A 23,635-nucleotide genomic window follows, 5' to 3' on the forward strand; every position below is an offset into this window, starting at 1 on the left:
ACATAGCAGAGATGCTACGCCATGTAGAACCACTGCTGGATGTGAAAGAATTATAAGGAGTTTGCTTAAAATGGCCCTAAACAGCCTGAGAGGAGAATACCAATAGCACCTAGTCCCTGCTGGAACCTGTCAAACTGTCCCACACTGTTAGGTCTGAGACTTGGTCAAAATTCAACTAAGAATTTGGATGGAGTTTTTAGTTTGTTTCTATTTTCTATGACAATTATGAGCCCAAAGTGAACCATAGCTGGTCTGAGATGTCAAATGGGAAAAATACTTCTCCACCTACACTGCATTAGCTCTAGGTACAGTGTGGATAACAGCCATTTAGCTGCCACTTTTGATAGCCAGAAAGCAAGAGCTATATTGGTGGTACAGGGCCATACTCACACAACACAGTCGTAGCGATTCTCCCTGGCTGCGATGTGCAGGGGTGAGTCTCCATGGATATTCACAGCATGTAGGTCACACTTGGCAGCTAGAAGTATTTCAGCTATGTCCACACAGCCTGAGAATGCTGCCCAGTGCAGACAAATGTTCTCTTCCTTCAGAGACAAAATTGAGAGCACAGTGAAGATGGTTTCTGGCTCAGAACATAATGCCGGGGCTAGGCAAAGACAGCTTTTGTACTTGAGTACAGCTGGTTATTCCTGGCACAGGCTACACTGGAGAAAGGATCTGTAGTTCACCAAACAGACAGCAAAATTCCTATCCAAACTGCAACATTTTTTTAAAAAAACTTTTTTTGATTTTTAAAATAATATATTATAGGGTTGGAAAGATGGTGCAACAGTCAAGATCACTTGCTTCTTTTGCAGAGGTAGAGACCTGAGTCTGATTCCAAGTACCTATATTGGGTAGTTCCAGGGGATTCAACAACCACACACACATGTACAAACACACACAAATACCAATTTTTGGGGGAAGAAAGAGGAAGAAAAGCAAACAATCACATATAGACTATTCTGAAAACAGAATAAAAATACAGAATTATACCACCTTGAATAGGATGGTTATTAACATAAAAAGTAGTACACTTTTCCTCTACTTATTTTAAAAAGTGGTATTCAATTCTCAAAAGACCTATGTAAATTACAACACTGAACAACACCTATGTAAAATTTGAAAATTACAAAACCTGGGGCCAGCAAAATGTGAGATTATTGAGCAAGTGAAAGCACTTAATTACCTAAGCTTGATCCCCAGAACTCACATAAAGGTGAAGAAGAAAACTAAGAAAATATTGACAGTTGATGACTTCTGGGAGGAGTCCCTTTCCTTAATGGCACCTAGTAGATCAACCACACATAAGCCAACACGGTAGCTGGTTTTGGTGGGTTATTTAAAATAATATAGGACATTAAGTTGGGAAGGGGTGAGGAGGTAAGAAGTAGATCTGGGGAAGTTGGGGGGAAGAGTGGGTGTCAATATAGTCAGATAACATTTATGAGATTCTCAATTAATAAATACTAAGTATTTTTTAAAAGGTGGGAGCTGAAGAGATGACTCCATAGCAAAGAATAGCTGTTGCTCTATCATGAGAACTGGAGTTTGATTCCTAGCACACGCATAAAAAGCAGGGTATCTGCAAATGATTGTAATCCCAACTCTGAGGGCTCTAACATCTTCTGGATTCTGAGTACACACACACATGTGCACAGACAGACAGACAGACAGACAGACACATCTTCTGAATTATGAGTACACACACACATGTGCACAGACAGACAGAAACACACACACTTTTAAAACTCACAAAATAATACTTACTATATTCTCAACAGGACACAATAGCAACAAGCCCTGTTGACCTCTGCCCTTCCTATATGCTCACCATCCCTCTGAGGCTCACCTCAGCTGGGCCTGCAGCTATAACCTACATATGATAGAGCCTTTAGAGCTTCCAGTGAATGAACAGCCCACTTCATAATTTACTAACTCTTTAATTTATTAGATGTTCCTAGCTTCTTCTCTAGAATGAAATACTAATGAGTATTCTTATTCTTTCCTTCTCCTCTCCCTGTTTTTCTTTCTTCCGCACTATTTCTCAAGGGTAACCCCTCAGAGGTAAGACTGTTGGCTACAGATATAAAAACATTGGCTTAAAGTGGCTTCCCTTCTATGAGCAGTTCACTGTGGCTTCCTTCCCCCTCAGGAATTCTCAGTAATTTTCACAACAGTCATAAACAAAAGTCTAACTTAACCACCCCTTAGTTGCTGGAGAGCCCTTGCAGGGAAAGCCATTCCAGGCCCTGCCATATCAGATCTGACTTCTCTGGCAAGGGGGATGCCAAGCCACATCCTAGGGACCCATTCTGCAGGCCCTCAGGGATCACACCCATCGGTAACACTCTGGTGCACTCCAACAATTGGACTATCTCCCTTCCAATGTCCACATGAAAATGTGCAGTGAGGGATTTTCAGTTCACTGAACACTTGAAACATGAAAACACAACCGAAACAGAGTGTATTATCTACCATCCTCTCCCACAAACTGCCCCAAGCACAGGCGGTATTGTTCCATCTATTTCTAAAGGAAACACTAAAAGCAAACTTTTATTAAAAAAAAAAAAAAAAAAAAAACAAAAAACAAAAAACAAAAAACACCCTTAGCTATCTTGAATTCTTTTCTGGTTGCCATTCTCAGTGGTTTTCAGCCCTCTGATTTTATTTAGTTACATCCCATACATATCTGAAAGCTCAAACAAAGGCCTTCCTCCTCAGGGCCATTTTTCCTTATCAGAAGGATCTGTCCCTTATTAGCCCGAACTGCACTGTTTTTAAATTCTAAGATTCTACTCATAGGCAAATTCTTACTCTATAGAGCCACAATGCTGGCCTGACTTCTGAGCAACTTCACTTCCACAAAAGAGTTGGCACTTATGACTAATCATACTCTCCCACCAGCAAGAAACGTGAAACAGAATGGTGTGAAATCATGGTCATCAATTCTACATGGGCAACAGAAGAGACGCATGAGGGAGCTGGAGCTGCCTACTCAGTCAAACACCAAAGAAACCAGAACAGAAGACATTGCTACAAGAGTCTGTGAAGCAACACCCAAAGACCCTCAGTCTTTCAGCCAGGCAGGAAGCACCATCCACTTACAGGATCCACAGCTACAGTAATGTTAGCATTTTTGCAGACCAGTGTGGTCTACACAGCAAGTTTCCGACCAGCCAAAAGTACTCAGAGAGATCCTATCTCGAGAAGGGAGAAACAACAACAAAAACAAAACAAAACAAAAAACAACAAATGTGGTTTGTACTCAAATAAAATAAAGTTTGCCTGAAGATAAGAGCGCAAAGCTAGCCCGTATTAACGAAAGAGGTCTGGGTGTGTGTACAGACAGACAGAGGAGACATGTATGAACAACAAGAGGAATATAAGGCAGGAGGAAACAGGGTTCAGCCCCTTTTAGGCTGAGGAGTTAGCAAGGTAAGAGTTGGCTGTGGCTTCCTCCTTTATCTCTCTGATCTTTCAGTATTTACCCCATATCTGGCTCCAGGTTTTTATTATTAAGACCAATTAGAACTCGTGCAACACATAACTGCCACTCAATAAATCAGGAGCTAAAGATCTGAATACATCCTTGACTAAAAACCGTATGAAACGGCAAAAAAGCCCACAACAGTAAAAATTAAATAAAGATTAAAACCGCCAGATGACCTCTACCTATGTTAGTGTCTAAACTATAAAGAATTGACATACTAATCACGGGAGAGGGTATGGAAGTACCTAGACTCTCAGAAGCCACAAACAGCCCAACACTCTGGAAACAACATGGTGGTTCCTCTAGACACTTCCCATTTCCAGGACTCATCTGGGGAAAGTCAGGGCACAAATATTTACATCAACTCTGTAACAGCCATGTATCTACCAAGAAAGGATCAGTGATGGCCACATAAATAGACACTTCAGGGAACAAGAAAGAGGCACCAACAGAGTATGCGACAAACCCAGGACAGTCACTCTCACGAAGGAGGCTTAGTCTCCAATGGTAAGATCCCAGGAAGAAGGCCAGACATAGAGAGCTCAGTGTGGGAATGGCTGTGTTCACCATCCTCACTGTGCACTTTGAATTCATGTAGTCTGCAACCACATGTCAACAGAGAGGCTAAAATAAAAAAGTGTTATACTACATAAACAACAAAGTTAAGGGCGAAGTGTGGTAGCACATGCATTTAGCCCAAATTGAAGAAGACAGAGACTGACAGCTCTCAGTGAGATTAAGGACAGTCTGGTCAATTATAGTAAGGTCCAGGTCTAACAAAACCAAAAGTCAAACTTGACCCAATCCTTCCATATTGCAGGAATAGCCACCGACACTTAAGAACTAAGTGGCACCCATTTCTCAACAAAGCCATGCAAGTCAAAAAGCTGGGCAACACTTATATAAATTTTGGGGGTCCTTGAGATGCGAGATGGCTGGACAAGTAAAGGCACTCACAGAAGAAGTGTGATGGCCTAAGTTTGGTCCCCAGAACTCACATAAAGATGAATAAGGAAAAACAAACAAACAACAAACAAACAAACAAAAAAGCCAGAGTGACTCCTAAAAATTGTCCCCAGGCCTCTATATAGCTCTGTTATATGTGTACCTCATCCCTAAATATAATACATAAATTTTTAAAAATAGAAAATGTTAAAACTCAGGAATTTCAGCAGTACCCTAAAATAAAGCCAGATGGCCCATGAAAAATGGCTGTATTATGGAAGGGTAGAAGGACTAATGTCTCCCGCTCATGTAACTGTACCAAACACTGCTTTTAAACACAACTCATATAAGTGACAGGATCTTTACATGCTGTACTGGACCTTGCTAACATTTCTTTTTTAGTTTTTAGTTTTTACCCAACTTGAATTTGCATAGAATGGACTAGGATAGCCCTTAAGAGATTTTGTCCCCTCTCTGTAACAAAGCTTTATTATATAACTCTTGAGTAACTTGCAGATTTGGAAAAGCATCTGGAAGAACCATAAAAATAGCAGTTAAAAGAGTTTGAATGAGGGCACAGTGCATGGGTGGAAAAAGGCATTCTTGGAAGCCATAAGGTTGTTAAATGAGAATCTCATGGCCAGAAGTAGACTGCATTCCTAGGCGCTCCTGGAAAGGAGGGTAGACCCTAAGGTCCCACAAGCTGCATACCATATTAGCCAGCAATACATCTGTGCTGGATAGTTCTTATTGTCAACTTGACACAGACTAGAGTCACCTAGGAAGAGGGAATCTTAGCTAAGGAATTGGCCAGATCAGATCTGCCTCTGGTCAACTCTGTCAAGCAACTGTCTTGATTAGATTGATGTTAGAGGTCCCACCCTAATATAGTCACTGGTTTTCCAAAGTAAACTCTGTGGGATCAATTTTTCCTTGGGACCTTCAAAAAAGGAGTAGAAATCGCTTGCGTCTCCCTCTGGAAATGAGCTTTATATAGATGTGTACAACTGTTTCTTTGGTCTGTTATTTAGGTCTTTTGTTCAACTATCCTCAGGAAAAGTCACATAATATCTAGAGGAGTAACAAAACTATTTCTCTAACTCTGGACTCTATAGTTTCTGGACAAATGAACTGACTCCATAAACTAGGCACTCAGGGTATCTTAAATCAGTTCATTCGCATTTCTTTCTCTTTCAAAATAGTCACTATAGAGTTAACATAATCACGGCTGGGCTTCCCTTCCAGGTGAGTCAGGGACAAGGACCAGCAGAAAAGTACAGGACAGAGATTAACAAACGCCATACACCCCTCAACTCTCCTACACAGAGGCCAGATTTTCAGGGACCCAATACAAGTGAAATTTGACTACAAAGGGCCAAAATAGCCATCCTGTGCTAGAACGACATTTCTGAGACCAAAGGCCCATCAGATGGAGGAAGCTGCCCAGTGGCCTAGCCCCTCCAGCCTTCTAAGAGGCTGTGTCCTTAAGGTTTCTGAAGCACCATGGTTAAAACTCACATTGTCCCGGATATTGATGTCAGAGCCTTTGGACAGCAGCAGCTTCACCAGGTCTACATGCTTGTACTCAGTGGCCCAGATCATAGGCGTCCAACCACCATCATCCTGAGCAAACAGACAAGTGATACCACCATCAGACAGCAAACAGGAGAAAAACTTCATGCAGCCTGTTCAGGGAGTTTGTGCAGAGAACTGTTTTCTGACAAGTCAAAGGTGGGACCTGGCTCCCACCAAAGGCACAGTCCCTTGACAATAGGGGAGGTAGGCTGCTGGCTGACCTCTCTGTTCCAGCCAACACTGTTGCCATTCAGTTAGTCTGAACCAACCCAGGGAGGACCCAGAGCAAGGTTTGTGGGAAGCATGAATACAATGTTTCACTCATGCCCTTGGCCCTTCCTTCTGATGACTAAGCACAAGACCAAACAGCAGATGGACTGATGAGTATCAGGCACAGAGGGAATTGCCACTGCCTCTTTGCAAAGGCCAGGGTCAGAAAGACCAATCGTGGCTATAAGGTCCATTAGGAATCTCATGAGTTGCCTTCCTACCACTATGGTTGAGATCAATGCATGTTAAATAGTTTCGTTTCAATCAGAAAAGGTATTCTGTATGTTCTGTTGCCACTTAGCAATCTGGAGTTGCCAGACAGCCTCCTCCCCAGCACCTCCAAAGGTTTTCCTATATATCCACACTTGCATGTCACTGTAGACACATACAGCCTCTACAAATGAAGATGATCTCTCTGTAGTTGACTACTGGCATCATCTGAAACAGTGGGGACATAAGGATGCTCATGCTGCATCAAAAGCCAGCCCAGGGTGACAAGGAATGGAATATCGCACTAAGTAACCCAACAGGATGAATAAAGATACAATGCTAGGGGCAGTTAAAATAAATCAGGCCATATTACTTTTAGATAATGAAAAAGCTGCTATTTTCTAGTCTATGTGGCAGGAGATCACAGACAAAACAGTACAAGAAACCAGGCCCAAAACTAAAAGGCAAGAAGTGCCTGGGCTAAAAGGTCGAAGATAAGGGAGATGGAAATGCAGCCCCAAAACCAAAACTCAAAGGGCCTACTATGGTGTGTGTGTGGACAGTCTTGACTTTAGCTCTTAGATCACTGCTGGACTGGCATGCATTTGTAGATATCTACTGTGTGCTTGGCACCAATAAGGCACCAAAGGTCAGAGAGTCCGTGACAGCAGGGGGTCAGGTCAGCAAACACACAGTGAAACAATGGCAGTACCAGGAACAAATAAGTCTAGGAGGGAAGCCCGGGTGCCTAAGGGAGGGCAGAAGCTATCCTGGACATGGGAGTTGGGGGACACTAAACAGACATGAGGAAGCCTGGCAGAATACCAAGGACAGAGCCATGAAGCCAAGTATAGCAAAAATGCCCTAACAGGTGGAGAATGTGGGGATAAGGCCTGTGCAAGCCATTTTTTTTTTTTAAGTCAACTTAACATAAGTTAGGGTTATCTGGAAAAAGGGACCATCAGTTCAGAAAAATGACTCTATCAGAATGGTTTTGCAGGCAAGACTGTGGGGGCATTTTCTTGTTTCATAACTGATGTAAAAGGGCCCGGTCTACTATAGGCACTACCATCCTTGGAGCAAGTGGTCTTGTATAGGAAAGCAAACTGAGAAAGTTATGGGAAGCAAGCCAGTAAGCAGTGTTCCTCCATGGTCGCTGTTTCAGTTCTTGCCTCCAGGTACCGACCCTGACTTCCATCTTGAAGAAGTGTGACCTATAAGAGGAGATAAAGTCTTTCCTCCCTAAGTTACTTTTGGCCATGGTGTTTATCACAGCATCGGAAACTAAGACAAGGCCTTTCAGGACTTGTGGGCCTTTAAGGAGCTGAACTAAGAGAAGGAGATGCCATGAAAGAGGTAGGACAACTACACATGGGACGTATGGAAATGGCTTTACCTGGCAGTTGACATCCATCTGTCCATTTGACAGAAGATACTGAACCACATCATAGTGGCCTTTCTTGGCAGCCAAGTGCAAACATGTAGAGCCCTCTGCATCCTGCAATACAAATGCCATTCAATATAGAGAAACCACTTATGACTTTGTTCCTAATACAAACCACAGGGAACCTATGCTCCTGGTCTAAGGGAGGAACTAACAAAGAACCCACCCAGCTGAAGACAGGCCAAGAGGACCAGAGTCTTGTCTCAAAGGCCCATGGTCCACAGGGAATACTAAGACTCAACCAAGTCCTTTGTCCCAACTAAAGAAACCTTCAGGTTGGAAGAAACCCTGCTCTAATCACATATACCTACATAATCTGGATATCCTGATGAAAAGCTTGTCCATTTCTACCCTCCCTAAACTAGATGGCCCCAGCCTTCTTGTCATAACCAATATGGTTTGCCAGCTCCTGCAAGGAACAGTTTTACCATGAATATGAGGCTTATCCAGGCCATAGCGGCTCCTTAAAGAACGTTGGAGAGCTAAGTATGATCACAGAGCACATGGAAAACAGAGTGGACTGATCAGTAAAAGCCATCCACAGTAGGAGAGTTCAAAGCAAGGTGAAAAGAATAAGCAACAGGTAAGCTTGCCCTACAGATGCAATTCAGCCGCATTACTACTTATTCTTCGGTGCTGAGCATATTTCATTAGCTTTTGTCTCTGTTTCCTCCTGGGTTCTATACACATCATACTAAATAACAACAACAACAACAACAAATTAAAGACACTGACCAAGAAGTTCCAACAGCTACACATAAGCAAAACCCAAGTACATCCCAAGCCAGGCATTGCTCCTCTGCTCCTGTTTTCACTGGCTATTGTTCTTAAAGACAAGTCTCCCTACTCACATCTTGGTATTGGCCTTATATCTACTAACTTTCTCTCTACTTTCTATCTCAAAGCCAAAACACTAGATTTTAACACATCATTAGACACACATCTGATAATAATTAGAATGTCCATCTTCTGAAGAGGAGTCGGTATGTGTCACTCCATGTATTGATATGGGCAAACGACACTGGAAGATTGCTGCAGGGTTTTTTTGTTTGTTTGGGTTGTGTGGGGTTTGTGTTTGTTTGTTTGTTTGTTTGAGACAAGGTTTCTCTGTAGCTTTGGAGCCTGTCCTGGAACTAGCTCTTGTAGACCAGGCTGACCTCAAACTCATAGAGATCCGCCCGCCTCTGCCTCCCGAGTGCTGGGATTAAAGGTGTGTGCTACCACCGCCAGGCTGCTGCAGGTTTTAAGAACAGTGATGGCACACATGGCAGAAAGAATTGGTAGCTGAATTACATATTACACAGCAGGGAACGCAGGCATGTGTGCATGCATACATACACACACACTCGCACTTCATGCCACCAAGATGTGTGTATGTGATCCGGACAAGAGGCAGGCAGAGTATGAGCGGGTTGGTTCTCACAGGGTGAAGACTGAAAAAATACTTTAGCCAAAGGAAACTCATAGGACTAAGACATAGAAGTAGCAAATAGCAAGGGCTTCTAGCAGGGAAAGGCAGTGGTATCTAACAGTCAGTTGTAAAGTAGTCTCCAAGTACAATTGAAGTTTTTATCACACCCATCATAGACACATTCAACAGCTTGCTTCCTTTTTCATTCAATTATCTCCCCACCCCCACCCCCAGGCCAATGGCTATTGAATTTAGTGTCTAGTTTTCTGATGTATCTCAATACTTCTATAATTCAACAGCAGAGATCTTGGCTAATTTATAATAGTGTGCATCATTCCACAAGTCCTCTACAACTCTTTAGTTCAGTGTGGTACTTCTAGTTTTTCTTTGAGGATAACATTGAAACACGCATTTGTTGTCTTTATTTTTTTTTCCAAATTATTATATGTGTATGGACGGGTGTCTTTATAGTGAGTGAGTGAGTGAGTGTGTGTGTGTGTGTGTGTGTGTGTGTGTGTGTGTGTGTGTGTGTTTTGGCTGCATGTAAGCCTACGTACCACATGCCACAGAGGTAGAAAAGTGTATGATATCCCTTGGGACTGGAATTACAGATTATTATAAATCAACAACGTAGGTGCTGGAAATAGAACTAAGTTTTCTGGAAGAGTAGCCAGAGCTCTTAGATATGAAACCATCTCTCCAGTACCTCGTTGGTTGTGTTTAGCTGAGGTAAAACTAGCCCTAGATTCTATACTCCTAGCCAAGGAACATACAGCTACTTCTTATCCTTTGCTATTTAAACGATGTGCTAAACAATACAATGTTTCCTTCACTGCCTGGGCCAGGGTCAGACACCTAAGAATTAACCAGGACTCCACTTTACTAGTATAATAAGCTACTATTCAGGAGATATTCAACTCACACACTAACACATGTGCCTTTAGCTCTGTACTTTGCCAGGTATTTTCAACATTACAATGCTATCTTAGTCAGAATTTAAAGGCTGAGTTATTCTTTTACATTTAAAACTGCTATTTCATCTTCAATGGGCTACTTATGTTCTTGTCAATTTCCTTTTCCGTTGTTTACTACAAAATCATAAAGATAATCTTCCCTTTTAGTTTCTGAAGTTCTACTTGTTCATCTTTTAAATATGACCTCCAAGTTCATAATCTTGCACAGCAAAAGTATGTTTCACCCTGTCTCTCATACCATGTTCATCTTCATTCTAAGATGCCATGGGGGAGGGAGGATGTGCACATGCACAAGTGCATTCATGCACGCACTTCCCATCAGAGAGTTTCCTTCTGTAGCCAAACAACTGACACAGGCGGTTTAAATGTTCTACTTTTCTATGTTCTCTCTTTGTTTCACCTGGTTTTATGTACTTCCTGTATGGCACCTACATAAACTGTTTTTCCTGATTCCACCTTACTTTTCCAACTAGGCTATATTTCTTTGTACTTTCTCTAAAGAGTAAAAATTTATCTTTAGTGCTGGAAAGAGATGGCTTGATGGTTAAGATCACATTTGCTCTGGTAGAGGGCCTGAGTTTAGTTCTCAGCACCTATACCAGGTGGCTCATGACTCCCTGCAACTCCAACTCCTGGGAAATCTGATGCCCTCTTTGGTTTATCAGGTACCTGCACTCATAGGCATATACCTACACAAAGACACATCACATAATTAAAAAGAAATCCTTAAAAATGTTCTATTAAATCAGCAAAATTATTAACTATGTCCTAAATATTTACCCTTATAACCACAGTACTTCTCATCACTCATCAAGAAAACTTTTTGCAACAAATGGCGACTACTAAACAAAGCCCCAACAAATATAGAGTTGTGGAGTCCAGTCCCCACTGATCCAACACAACCTAACGCTCAGGGCTTGTGATGTGAAAATTCATTCAGCCAATAGCTTTTGGGACACCAGCCCTTAGGGTGTAGTCTGAGGTGCTATGTGTGGACAATCCTCCTACCTCTGCATTGTGAGTGTTGTGATTATGGCTTTTACTATCCTGCGAAGTATATAATTATAGCTATTATGTTCAATTTTTTGATCATTTTACATATACATGGTATGACCACATTTTTCTACACACAAATACTAAGATTCCCCAGCACCATTTGCTGAAAAGTTGTCTTGAACCAACTAACAACACAAGAAATGTTTTATTTCTGAGATTTTTTTGTCATCTAATTCTCCTTCTGTGGCTCCATCTTTATAACAGTACTACACCACTTTCCTTATTGTAGCTTTGTACTAACATCTGAAATAAGGAAGTCTAATTCCACAGACACTGTTCTCTTTCAAACTTGGTCAATTACTCTAGATCTCCTGGAAATTATGTATGAACTTTAGGCTGGGTATTTCTGTGTATCATTGGAATTTTGAAAAGGGTTACATGAATATGCACAGACAAAAGACGACCTCCCATTTAAAAAAAAAAAAAAAAGAGGGTCTCATGTAGCCCAGGCTGGCTTCAAATTCACTATGTAACCAAAGATGGCCATGAACTTCTGATTTTCCTGCCTTTTGCCTCCCAAGTGCTAGAATTAAGGTGTAAACCACCACACATAGTTTATGTGGTGCTGAGGCCAGCGCTCTACCAACTGAGCTATAAACTAAACTCTCTGTCTCCTTTAACAATTGCTTGAGTTATCTGTGTGTAAGTTGTTTTTTCCTCTTTGGTTAAACATACTCCTTCTTGATATTACTATAAATGAAATTAACTCAACTTCCTTTTGGGAAAATTTAACTGCAAGAATATAGAAATATATGACAGACGTGGTGATACACACTTATAACCCCGGTATTCAGGAGTCTGAAGCAGGAAGATAACAAGCACTAAGTTTACAATATAAGACCCTCTCTAAAAGAAGGAAGGAAAGGAGGGAGGGAGGGAGGGAGAAAGGGAAAAGGAGGGAGGGAGGGAGGGAATTGCTATTTGTGTCAGTTTTGTACCCTATTATAGTAAATTAGTTCATTACTCTAACGACACTTTTCTTGACCCTTTTTATAACTTCTACCCATAAGATCAATCAAGTACGAACTGAGTCTTCTCAATTTGGGTATCTTCTACTTCTCTTCTTGTCTAACGGCTCTAAACATAAGCAGGAAAACACAATGAATGAGGAAGCAAAAAAAATTTCAGGACCAACTCCTTATTGGCTGATTTGGCTAATATTGGCACAAGAGGTAAACCTAGTGCTTACAAGGGAATCTTTAATAATAGGCCAGGTCACCGTGTATTTATAGTTTGCCATCAGAAACATTCCCAAAGGCTGTTTAAAAGTTTGATCCCCCAACTTAAAAACTGGCATTTTCAGAAGGTAGGACCTGAATGCAGAAGCAGGTCACCATGGACAGACCTCTGCAGGTTATACCTGCTACTGGACCTGGCTTACATCCTCTGCCTCTGATCTGTAAACACATTAAAAAGTTGCTGCTGCAAGTACCTGCTGCTACGATGTCATGCCTTCTGCACTAGAGACCTAAATCCCTCTGAAATCATGAGCCAAAATAAATCTTTACTCCCATAAGTCATTCTATCAGGCATTTTACCACAGTAATAAGAAAAGCAACTATCTACTACACCAAGTAAGTAAAGATGCTATGTTAGACAACAGGGTAAAAGTCCAACAGCAACAAGTTCCTGCAGAAGTTTCAAGGAGAAACTGTCCCTTGTTCATCTAAGAAACATCTACACATGAAATAGGAATATGAACCTGACTGGGTGGGTACCTTCGGATCCACCTGTGCTCCGGCCTTAATGAGGTACTTCACTGCATCCAAGTGGTTGTTTTCTGCAGCCTCCATCAATGGGGTCCGCTGATCTTCTGAGCAAGTGTCAATATTGGCACCCGCCTAGTAAACAAAGATTGTTTAGATGTGTTGAGGGTAATTTCTGAATCCTCCATCCCAATAAGTAAAAGAGCTATGAGGCTTTGTATTTGTTATTAAGATATTTAACAATGAAACTGTTTTACTGACCAATTATATCTGATTTTTCAAAACTTCACTCGAGACATAGTAACTAAAGGTGGGTTACTCAGTGGTAGAGTACCCGCCATGCATGAACAAGGCCCTGGGTTTGATTTCTACCACTCACACACCCGACATACTTGACACCCGACAAACAGACAGACATAATTATTCTATCAAGCTCTACCTCAAGCAGAGTATTCTTCCTAGACTTCATTTCTAAATTCACCTGACATACAGGGACAGCAGGATATAGAGATGTCTAAGAAAGGGAGTGGAAGAACCTCAGGGGAGAGAAAAGTGTGGGAGGGCAGAGGACACCCCATCTAATCACCATATTTCTCCAAGTGTTAAAACAGTTTCCAGAATAAACAAAACAAAAACTAGCTTCAAGTGGTAAGAATTTTGGAATAATTTATAACTTTTTCAATAAAATAAAGAGACAAATGAACTGACAAGTACACACAAGTAAGGCCCCAGTTTGTTATCAGCTGTGGCCAAGAGGAACTGGTTACTGACAGCTGAGCCTTCTCCATAGGCTTCTGTAACTTATAAAGTAAATATTGACAGCGATAAGTAAAGCTAGAGTTCTTGATGACAGCAGTAAAAAAGCTGAAGTCCAAAGATGCGCTCCAATGGGAGGGCTGTCTTACAAGAGCAGGGACCAGAGCAGCAGTGAGACAAAAAACATGTAGAGAAAATATAGGTGGTTTCAAACACTAAATTTAAAGGTCAAGGTCTAGCTGCTTAAAATAAACAGAAAAACAAACCAACAAACAAAAACACCAGAAGACAAAGGAAAGCCATAACTCCGCAGCGACAATGATCCTAACAATAACAAGGTGAGAATTCAGATCATGGAGGCAAAAAGACAAGTGTTCAAAAATCCAGGAATAAGCAAAACATATAAAATGCCAAAAGTCAATAAATATATCAAGCTAAGAATGGTAGTAGAAAACAGATCCACTACCAGAGTCTTGATGCTCCAGGATCCATCACAAGGAGTAACCACAAGGCAAAATGTCAGTACAGCTCCTACTGGTATTAGTGGGGAAGGTTCTACAGTCTATGCATAGGGAACAGCTCAACCGCAGCAAAAAGGAGACAAAGTGTATAGAAACACACATGTACATTTATAAAAACAAGAACAAAAACAGCTATGGACTTGGATACCATAAAGAGAAACAACAACTACATGTATAGTTTAGAAGGATAAGAGAAAAGGGAAAATAGAGAAAGCTTGTTCAAAGAAGTAACTACCGAAAAGTTTACAAACTTGGAGAAAATGAAACAGAACCAGGAAGTTACAAAGGACCCCAAAGTATATTTCAACTAAAATAGATAGTCTTTAAGAATTATATTAATCAAAAGCACAAGACAAAGTGAGAATCTTAAACACAGCCAGAGAAAATCCTTAAGTTACACACAAAGAAATCCCAGTTATACCACAGCAGACTTGGAAACAGAAACCCTGGGGAGAGTCAAGTGGTATCTGCAGAGTGTAGAGAAAACAAAGACCGAATATCTGCTGCTGAAAATACAGACCCCTGAAAGCTATCATCAAGAAATGAAGTAGGAACAGACCTTCAAGACAGTCAACATGAGGACTGTCACCAGCCTAGTCATGTAAAAAAAATAAAAAAATAAAAAAAAAGAACAAGATGTCTAATATCAGATTTTTAAAAACAATCATGAAAGCATGCAAACGGACTCACCCAGATGTAATAGGATCAAATCCGTCCCTTGCAGATTCCCCAAACCCACAAAGACATACAAGAGATGGAAAGGGAATGCTAAATAACGGAGGAACAATGAACAAACAAGTTGACAGGATTGTGTCCTTAACAATAATGGCTTAAATAGAAAGAGAATAAATTCTCCAAATAAAAAAATACAGACTAAATGGATTTTTAAAAAAGATCAGATGATTTGCTGACAGTAAGAAACTCATTTTAGTAACACACACATCGTTCAAGTGAATTGACAGAAAAAGATGAACTGCAAAAAGAGCAAGCTGATATACTTAGATAAGACAGATTTTAATAAAAGAAAAACCAACCAAGGGCTGGAAAGATGGTTCAATGGTTAGGAACACTTGTTGCTCTTCTAAAGGACCTGGGTTTGATTCACAGAAAGTACATAGTGGCTCACAACTGTCTTTAACTCCAGTTCTAGAGGATCCAAGGCCCTCTTCTGGTTTCCAGTCACCAGGCATGCATGTGGTACAGAGAAATAAATCTAAGCAAAATACTTGTTCACAACTAAAAAGAAAATTTTCAAGGTCACTCTATGACATAGTAGTCAATTTAATAAAAGAAAATAACAATTAAAAATACATATTACTCAATATACAAGAGGCTGAAGAGGTGGCTCAGAGGTTAACAGCACTGACTGCCCTTTCAGAGGACCCAGGTTCAATTCCTAGCACCCACATGGCAGCTCACAACTGTCTGTAAACTCCAGTTTTAGGGAAACGAACACACTCTTCCAGCCTTCTTAAGCAGTGCAAGCTTGCTGTACACAGGCTTACATGTAGGCAAACATTTATACACATGAAATGAATTCTCACAAAATAAATAAAAAAAAAACCCCGAACACTCTCCCCTTTGCCAGTTGGTGGTGGCGCACACCTTTAATCCCAGCACTCGGGAGGCAGAGGCAGGCGGATCTCTGTGAGTTCGAGACCAGCCTGGTCTACAAGAGCTAGTTCCAAGGACAGGCTCAAAAAAAAAAGCTGCTGAGGCCAGCCTGGTCTATAAGAGCTAGTTCCATGACAGGCTCCAAAGCCACAGAGAAACCCTGTCTTGAAAAAAAAAAAAAAAAAAAAAAAAAAAACCAACAACAACAACAAGTTATTTGTGCTGGGCAGTGGTGGCACACACCTTTAATCCCAGCACTCAAGAGGAAGAGGCAGGTGGATCTCTGTGAGTTCAGGGCCAGTCTGGACTACAGAGGGAGTTCCAGGACAGGCTCCAAGGCCTTTAAAAAAAAAAACCAACAACATATAAGAGAACCCAATTATATAATATGAACATCATATTTAAAGGGACAGAGAACAATGTAACTGTGGGATTCATATAATTTTCATCTGATGAGCTCACTCAGATCAAAATCAAGAAAGAAACAGTGGAATTGAACTGTATTACAGATCAAAGGAACAGTCTGACATTTGCACAATTCATGTTAGAATTGTAGAATGAAAATTCTTCGCATCAGGATACAGAACATTGTGTAGGTCAGACCATAAGTAAGTGTAAATAAATATTTTAAGATTTGTTTTATTTCTAATTATTGGCATTGTATGTATGTACACAAGAGCTAGAGTTACAGGAGGCAGTGCACCACCCACCCACTCCCACCCCTTTGCAACATAGTTTCTGGGACTCCTGAAAGAGTAATAAGTATGTGGTCTTAACTGCTGAGCTATCTCCCTAGCCCCCAAACAATTTTAGCCTCCCCCTCAACAAAAGAAAATGAAAAACAAAAACCTGAAACCATAGCATGCATATATATGTAGACGATATATATATATATATAGTCTATGGCCACAATTAAATAAAAGTGAAAATCAGCAAAAGGCACTTCAGGAATAGTATATATACAAAGAAATTCAACAGTATTCTCATAAGTAATGAGTCAGTGAAGAAATACGAAAGAAGTCTAAAATATTTTCTAGAACTGGGAGCTAAGGAGATGGCTTGGGAGGCAAACCTCTTGCCATGCACGCATGACAACAAGCGCTTGTATCCCAGCACCCTTGTAAAAGTAGAGTTGGGAGGACAGACTGACCTGACTTTAATCCTAGCATACGGGACACAGAACTGAGGGATCCCAGATGCAAGCTGGCTAGCTAGGCTAATCTTCAAGCTCTTGTCTTAAATAAAAGTCCCTATTTCTATAAAGTGGAGATTGGTTAAGGAAGACACATGATGCCAACCTCTGCCATACACACACACACACTTCCTAGAACAAATGAAAATACAACATGGGATAAAGCAAAAGCAATACTAAGAAAGATATTTATAGCAGTAAACTATAGCAAAAAATAGAAGTCTCAAATAAATAAACTAATGATGGAATGCTAAGGAACTAGAACAAAATCCAAAATTAATAAACAAAGATCAGAAGAGAAACAAATGAAATGAATATGATAAATGAAAAAACAAAGTTCAAAAGACAAAGTTGATTTTTAGAAAAGGTAAAACAAACCTGTAGTTAACCTAACCAAGAAAAAAAAATGAACACAGCTCAAAAAAAGCAGACTAGGTATTTATCAGCTGACATCACAGGAGCAAAAAGGATCATTATGGACTATCATAAACAATCAGATGACAGCACGAAATGAGCAACTTTCTCGACACTTGAAACCAATCAAAATTGAAGGATGAATAAATAAAATGCTTGAAAAGTCCAATAAATAATAAGGGACTGAAGTAAAGTCAAAATGTCTTCCAACAAAGAAAAGTCCAGAGTGGTCAATTTCACAATGAAACTTCACCAAATTTCCAAAGATTAATGCCAGTATTTCTAAAACTACTGGGGGGGGGGGGGCTGACACCATCCTAATACAATATAAATATTGTTCTACAGTACTAACGCTAACACCAGCAGCAGCCACAGCCAAAGGCTACAGAAAACAGCTATCCTAGTAGATAGATATGAAAATTGTGAGCAAAATACTAGCAAGTTAGTTAAATAACACAGCAGAAATAAAATCACTAGGATCAAATGATTTCATCCTAAGGATGCAAGATTGATTCTACACAGGCAACCTCTATCAAACTTCTGTATAGCTGTATAAACAATATAGGAAACAAAATTAATCGGTGGCCTATAACAGAGGGAAGTATCTGTAAAATATTCATTTAACAAGGGATTGATTTCCAGAAATCTCACAACTCAATAGCAAATAACTTATTTTTCAAAGAAAGTAACATATCAAACATTTCTCAAAAAAAGCTGTAACAAGAACCACAAGTATATGAAAAATTACAACACCACTAATCATGAAGGAAATACAAATTAAAAAAGATAAATAAGTAACAAGTAGCCATGCAGATGTAGAAAAAGAAAAATGCTTAGATCTTTAATAATCAGCCAAATAGGCGCTACAAAAGACAGTATGGAGGTTTTTCAACTTCTGGAGCTAGAGCAACCAAGTGATCCAGAAAGTGTACTCCTAGATGTATATTCAAAAGAAAGGAGCTTAGGTCTGAGAGACCTCTGGACACCTAAGTCTATGACAGCCCTGTTCACAGGAACTATCACTGACACTGAACCAAACCAAAAGTGTGGTGTGTGGACACAATGTAACAACTGCCATAAATAAGACTGTGATCCTGCATTTACAGAAGCACAACAGAACACTGCACAGTCTCCCTTGAATGTGGAAGACAGTGGTTACCAGCTGCTGAAAAAAGGTGTGGAGAGAAACAGAGGATGGTTAATGGTTGCAAGAGTGTTCTGGATGGAAAAAAATAACTTTCAATGTTATTTAGATTTTTTACATTTATTTACAATTGGGGAGACATATATATACATCACAACACATGTGAAGGTCAGAGAATAATATGTGTTCTCTTATTCTACTACGCGAGTTCCAGAAGTCAAACTCGGGTTGTCAGGTTTGGTAGCAAGCACCTTTAACTATTCAGTCATCTCATAAAATTAAAGAAAATTCTAGACATGGTTTAAACAATGAGGGATATGTCATTGGTCACAGGGATTAGAAGAGGAAAAGATCTGGGTCTCACTAAGCCCCCATCATCTATAGCAGGACCTTCGTAACATGAAAGCCAGCCAAGGCTAAACTAAAACTAGGAAATACGCTGAGACACAGCTACACAGCAGGGCGGTACTCTACAGAGGCAATGTAGAGTACCTATAGTAGTCGAGGTACCACTGCCATGTTAGCCTAGTGACACTTAGATAAACACTGAGAGGATGAAGAAACTATTTAAAGCTATCCTTCCAAACCTGAACCAGCATGTGGCAGATGTCCACGTGGCCAGCCTCTGCAGCAGCATGCAATGGGGAACGCTTACTCTGATGCTCCATTTTGAAATTGGGATCAATTCCATCAACTGTAAACAAACACAATTTTACTAATTATATCAGATGTAACCACAATACACTTTCATATACTTATGACAGTCATTCAGGGCTGACATGGATAACATCAATGTAAAAAATGACCTCTGAAGCCATGATGGAGTCACTATGCCCTGTCTGCAGGCAGAAGTTAGGCCCCAGTTGTACTAGTAAGATCAAGAGACCCTATACCAGCCCTACATGAAACCTGGGTAGGCAGGTTTCTCAGAGAGTTTTACTGTGCTCATTCTAACCCTTGAGTTCTGGTGCTTTCAGATACTCTTATCTCAGCCTCTTACAAACTTATAAAAAAACATGCTAAAGGGAGAACAGCTCCTAATAGACATGTCCCAGGAGCAGATAAAAGTGTAACCCTAAGACTCAAATATTTGTTTCATTTTTACTTTTTGGAAACACAGGGTCTCACTATGCAGCCCAGGCTGGCCTTGAACTTGAAATCCTTCTGCCTTAAGCTCCCAAATTTTGAGCATTTTTCTAGACATTGAATCAAGATACCATGCAAAAATTAATGAAGCAAATTAATACTATATGAAATCCATGAAGAATAAAACTTTTTTTAAAAATTAAATGAAGTCTCCCATCTTTTCCTTTCTTCTTGATAAATTTTGGCTTCTTTCATGATTTGCTGTCATTCAAAGTGCAGTTTATCCATGCTTTTCAACCAAAGATGAACTTCAGAGAGGTCAAGCCTCAGAACCATGAGCTGAGGACTCAAGCACATTCTCAGGCACTAAAGAGTTAACCCAAGCTCAGCAGCTGCAAAACATACAATCTCCTTAATTCCACAGGATCACTTTGTGCAGCAGTAATGCTCCTGCCAGCACAGAAGCATTGGCTTCCTCACTGCAACATGTCACAACAGGACCCAGTCATGCTGCAGCTGCTTTTCCTGCAATGTACATTTCTGCTTAATCTAATAATCACTCAACTGGTTACTTTATAAACTAGATTTTTTTTTCACTTTTTAAAAACTAGAAATGCACAGAGAACATTTCCAGGCCATGTAACAGGTTAAATACCAGGGAGGACTTTCTTTCACTCATCGGAGGAATCAAACATTTTAAGCATTAGACAGTGAGATGGGGCTCATGAGAAAAGGGGTAACCAATAAGGCTTCCCTGTGTTCCTTTTGAGGTCTCAGGTAATAGCAACTCACCGAGCATGAGAAGCACCTTCTGCAGCTCACCCTGTCTGGCAGAGAAGTACAGCTGCTTGGGGTGGAAGCGAAGCTTCTTGGGTCTGTAAGAAGCAGAGGACAGAATCAGCACCAGTCTCTTATTGTCAAAACAGGGCAAGAGGTACAATGTTGAGAGCGTTTGTGAGCATGTTTAAAGCCTTGAGGCACTGCCCACCAAAAGAACAAACAAAACAACAACAAAAACCTCAACAACTATCTTCTTATGTCATAAAAGTGCTGCAGACTAAACCACCGCTGCTAACATGACATGTGCCCCACTCAGGGCGCAGACACGCTGCTATATTGTAGAAGGTCGGGGAGCTGCCGGAAGTCGTCATGTATTATTATCATTTATACTCAAGATGGCATATGAGGTGCAGCCCATTCATGTCCAGGGTGACCTGTGCAGCTCAAGTGATGACAACTGTCGTAGGGTGATACTAGCTATCCTCTAGCAGCAAGAAAGGGCCTTAAGTCAACATGTTTGCTATGAAGCTTACTCAACTTCTAAACAAGGATTAGGAGTAGAGGGGTTAGGAAAAGTCTGGGGCCTGGTCAATGGACAGGGATTAAGAGTATCAGATAAACTAGGATAGAGAGAGTGAGAGACTAGTCAGAATGAAGAAGACCAACAGAGGGTCTTATCTGTTAGGTACGAATGAGTGAACCATTTTCCTTCCAGGGCAGAGTAAGACACCTTGATAAGCCTCTGTAAGGAGTGGAAAGCTGTCCCCAGAGAAAGAGGACACAAGCAGACCTGTGAGCCAATAAAGGTTGCAGTGTGGGGTCCAGAAAACAGCCTGAGGGGGTTACCTGATCTAGCCTCACTAAGCAGAGATTAGGTAGCAAGGTAGATGGTAGGAACTCATGGAATGATAGTGTCTGCTCTAGGAGCCTACAGGCAGCTCACCCAAAGGAGTACATAAGACTGTCCTTGCTCAGGATAAAAAGAATCTCATCTCTTGCTCTTGGCATGAATGGATAATAATTTGCAACAATATATCCCAGACAGTGGGAAGACATATGAGAGTGGTACCTCATGAAGTCATCCTTTGATAAACAGTGTTACTCAAAAAGCTGGAAAGTATTAGGAACCCCTGGGGAAGAACCTGACCCTGAGCTGTCTCTGGAAAAAAAACAAAAACAACGACAACAAAAAAAAAACAAAAAACAAAAACAGGCTGGCTCTTACTTTTCAGAGTCCAGAGCGATTAGAGCACTTTCCAAGGTCTCCTTTCCTGGACCCTGGGAAAGGCCAGAAGTTGGCCTCACGAACCCAGCTGGCCCTGCAGGATCGAAGCACTCTGGTGCCTGGGGGACTGTGCTCTGCGATTTGTCGTCCTCTGGGGCTCCAGCAATGCTTCATGAGAAGGAAATTATTGAAATGTTGTTTCATTATTTGGAAAACCTCTCTTTCTCACGGAAACCAATGAAAACATAAAACAAGACCTGTCCCAACCTGCCCACACAGGCTGCCTCTGAGGAGTCAATGCCAGTCCATTGACTATCTGCAAGTCTCAAGGGAGCTGTCCGAAATGCAGAACCCCATCCCCTCAATAAACAAGACACTCAGAAGTTGGCACAACACTCCTAGGATCTCCACCCACTCACTCAAACCTTATTTTAATAAACAAGATTCAGGCTGTATCCAGTCAATCTACTACCTCCTCCAGTTTAGGGATGGGTGCCTACTGGAACTATGACTTGAGAATGCTGAATTTACCAATTAATATGAGCACTAAGACCTTCCCATTGTATACACATATAACCTGAGGTTTTTAAATGACCTCAAATGAAGCTTTAGGTTTTTGGTTTTGGTTTTTTTCTCCTACTGCTATCATGTTTATAAAACTATCTTCTTCCTTTTTTGCTGAGCAATCTGACGGCTCTGTCAGTATCTGGATCTCTTCACCATTCCTTTCCAATCAGGGAATGGCTGGTGAAAAGACTGCAGTCATCTGTCTTACCACTCCACAGCTCTCAAGACAGTCAGCTAATGTCTACTGGGTTCCTTAGAAAAGCAATTAAATATTTCTATGGGAATACATTGCTTTATCTTTTTTTTTTTTTTTTTTTTTTTGGTTTTTCGAGACAGGGTTTCTCTGTAGCTTTGAAGCCTATCCTGGAACTAGCTCCTGTAGACCAGGCTGGTCTCGAACTCACAGAGATCCGCCTGCCTCTGCCTCCCGAGTGCTGGGATTAAAGGCGTGCGCCACCACCGCCCGGCTCATTGCTTTATCTTTTATTCAGCAAAGGCCTTCGACCCTGTGCCAAGCAGTGTGCCAAGTCTAACGGTAGCTAGAATACTTGGGAGTACGGGGATTACATTAAAGAAGGAAAAACTACAAAAGGCTGCACCAGCCAAGGCAGTGTAAAAACGGATTCAACACAGATGATTTTTATAAAGCCAAAATGAAGCTGACTCATGTACAAATGATAGTAAATGAACACTAGCACTTCTTAGAGATGAAAAACCCTAATAAATGCAAAGTTCAGTGAGACTTCTGGATATGGCAATAGAAACTGGTAACTACAGAGGACTTGTCTTCAGAAATACCATCTGAAAAACTTGGCCACAGCTACCGTGCTCAGTACCTGCCCGTAGTCGTGTCAGCCCTGCCCTCAGAAGCCAAGCTCTTCTCCTGTCCAGAGGCCAGGGTCACTGTGGAAGTCGTGTCGGCTTTTGCTATGGTCACCTCTTTGGCCTTGGAAGTCTCTTCCCCACAATGGGGACAGTAGCTGGCATTGTTGACTCGAGAGGCACAGTCCTTATGGAAACGATGAGAGATACTGCTCTCAGGCTGACATTCCATGAAGTTACCCTGGAGAAAGAAAGGAGAAAATCATCTTTAAAAAACTAAGAGTAACATTCAGATAACTAGATGAAGTTTTACTGAACCACTCAGATTACACAAGCAAGTCAAGGCCCAGGTATGGCCTGGTAACCAACAGCAGAGAAACAAAAAGCTCACAAAATGAACAGAGGCGGGGCTGGAGAGATGGCTCAGAGG

The 23,635-nt window shown here is 41.0% G+C and overlaps 1 protein-coding gene across 6 annotated transcripts in view; it reads right to left on the reverse strand.

Annotated features, from left to right (window-relative positions):
* The window catches only part of Ehmt1 (euchromatic histone lysine methyltransferase 1), a 127,611-nt gene that overhangs the window by 17,168 nt on the left and 86,808 nt on the right, over positions 1-23,635 (reverse strand). For all 6 annotated transcript variants that reach the window (XM_038336752.1, XM_038336754.1, XM_038336751.1 and 3 more), the window contains 8 exons: positions 23,220-23,446; positions 21,817-21,984; positions 20,604-20,686; positions 19,313-19,419; positions 13,097-13,219; positions 7,890-7,991; positions 5,957-6,061; positions 391-545 (listed from right to left, as the gene is read on the reverse strand). In XM_038336752.1, the coding sequence (XP_038192680.1) occupies positions 391-545; positions 5,957-6,061; positions 7,890-7,991; positions 13,097-13,219; positions 19,313-19,419; positions 20,604-20,686; positions 21,817-21,984; positions 23,220-23,446 (1,070 nt within the window). The remainder of the gene's footprint in view (positions 1-390; positions 546-5,956; positions 6,062-7,889; positions 7,992-13,096; positions 13,220-19,312; positions 19,420-20,603; positions 20,687-21,816; positions 21,985-23,219; positions 23,447-23,635) is intronic.

The sequence above is a fragment of the Arvicola amphibius genome, chromosome 7 (genome assembly GCF_903992535.2).
Source record: "Arvicola amphibius chromosome 7, mArvAmp1.2, whole genome shotgun sequence".
NCBI classification, from domain to species: Eukaryota; Metazoa; Chordata; class Mammalia; order Rodentia; family Cricetidae; genus Arvicola; species Arvicola amphibius.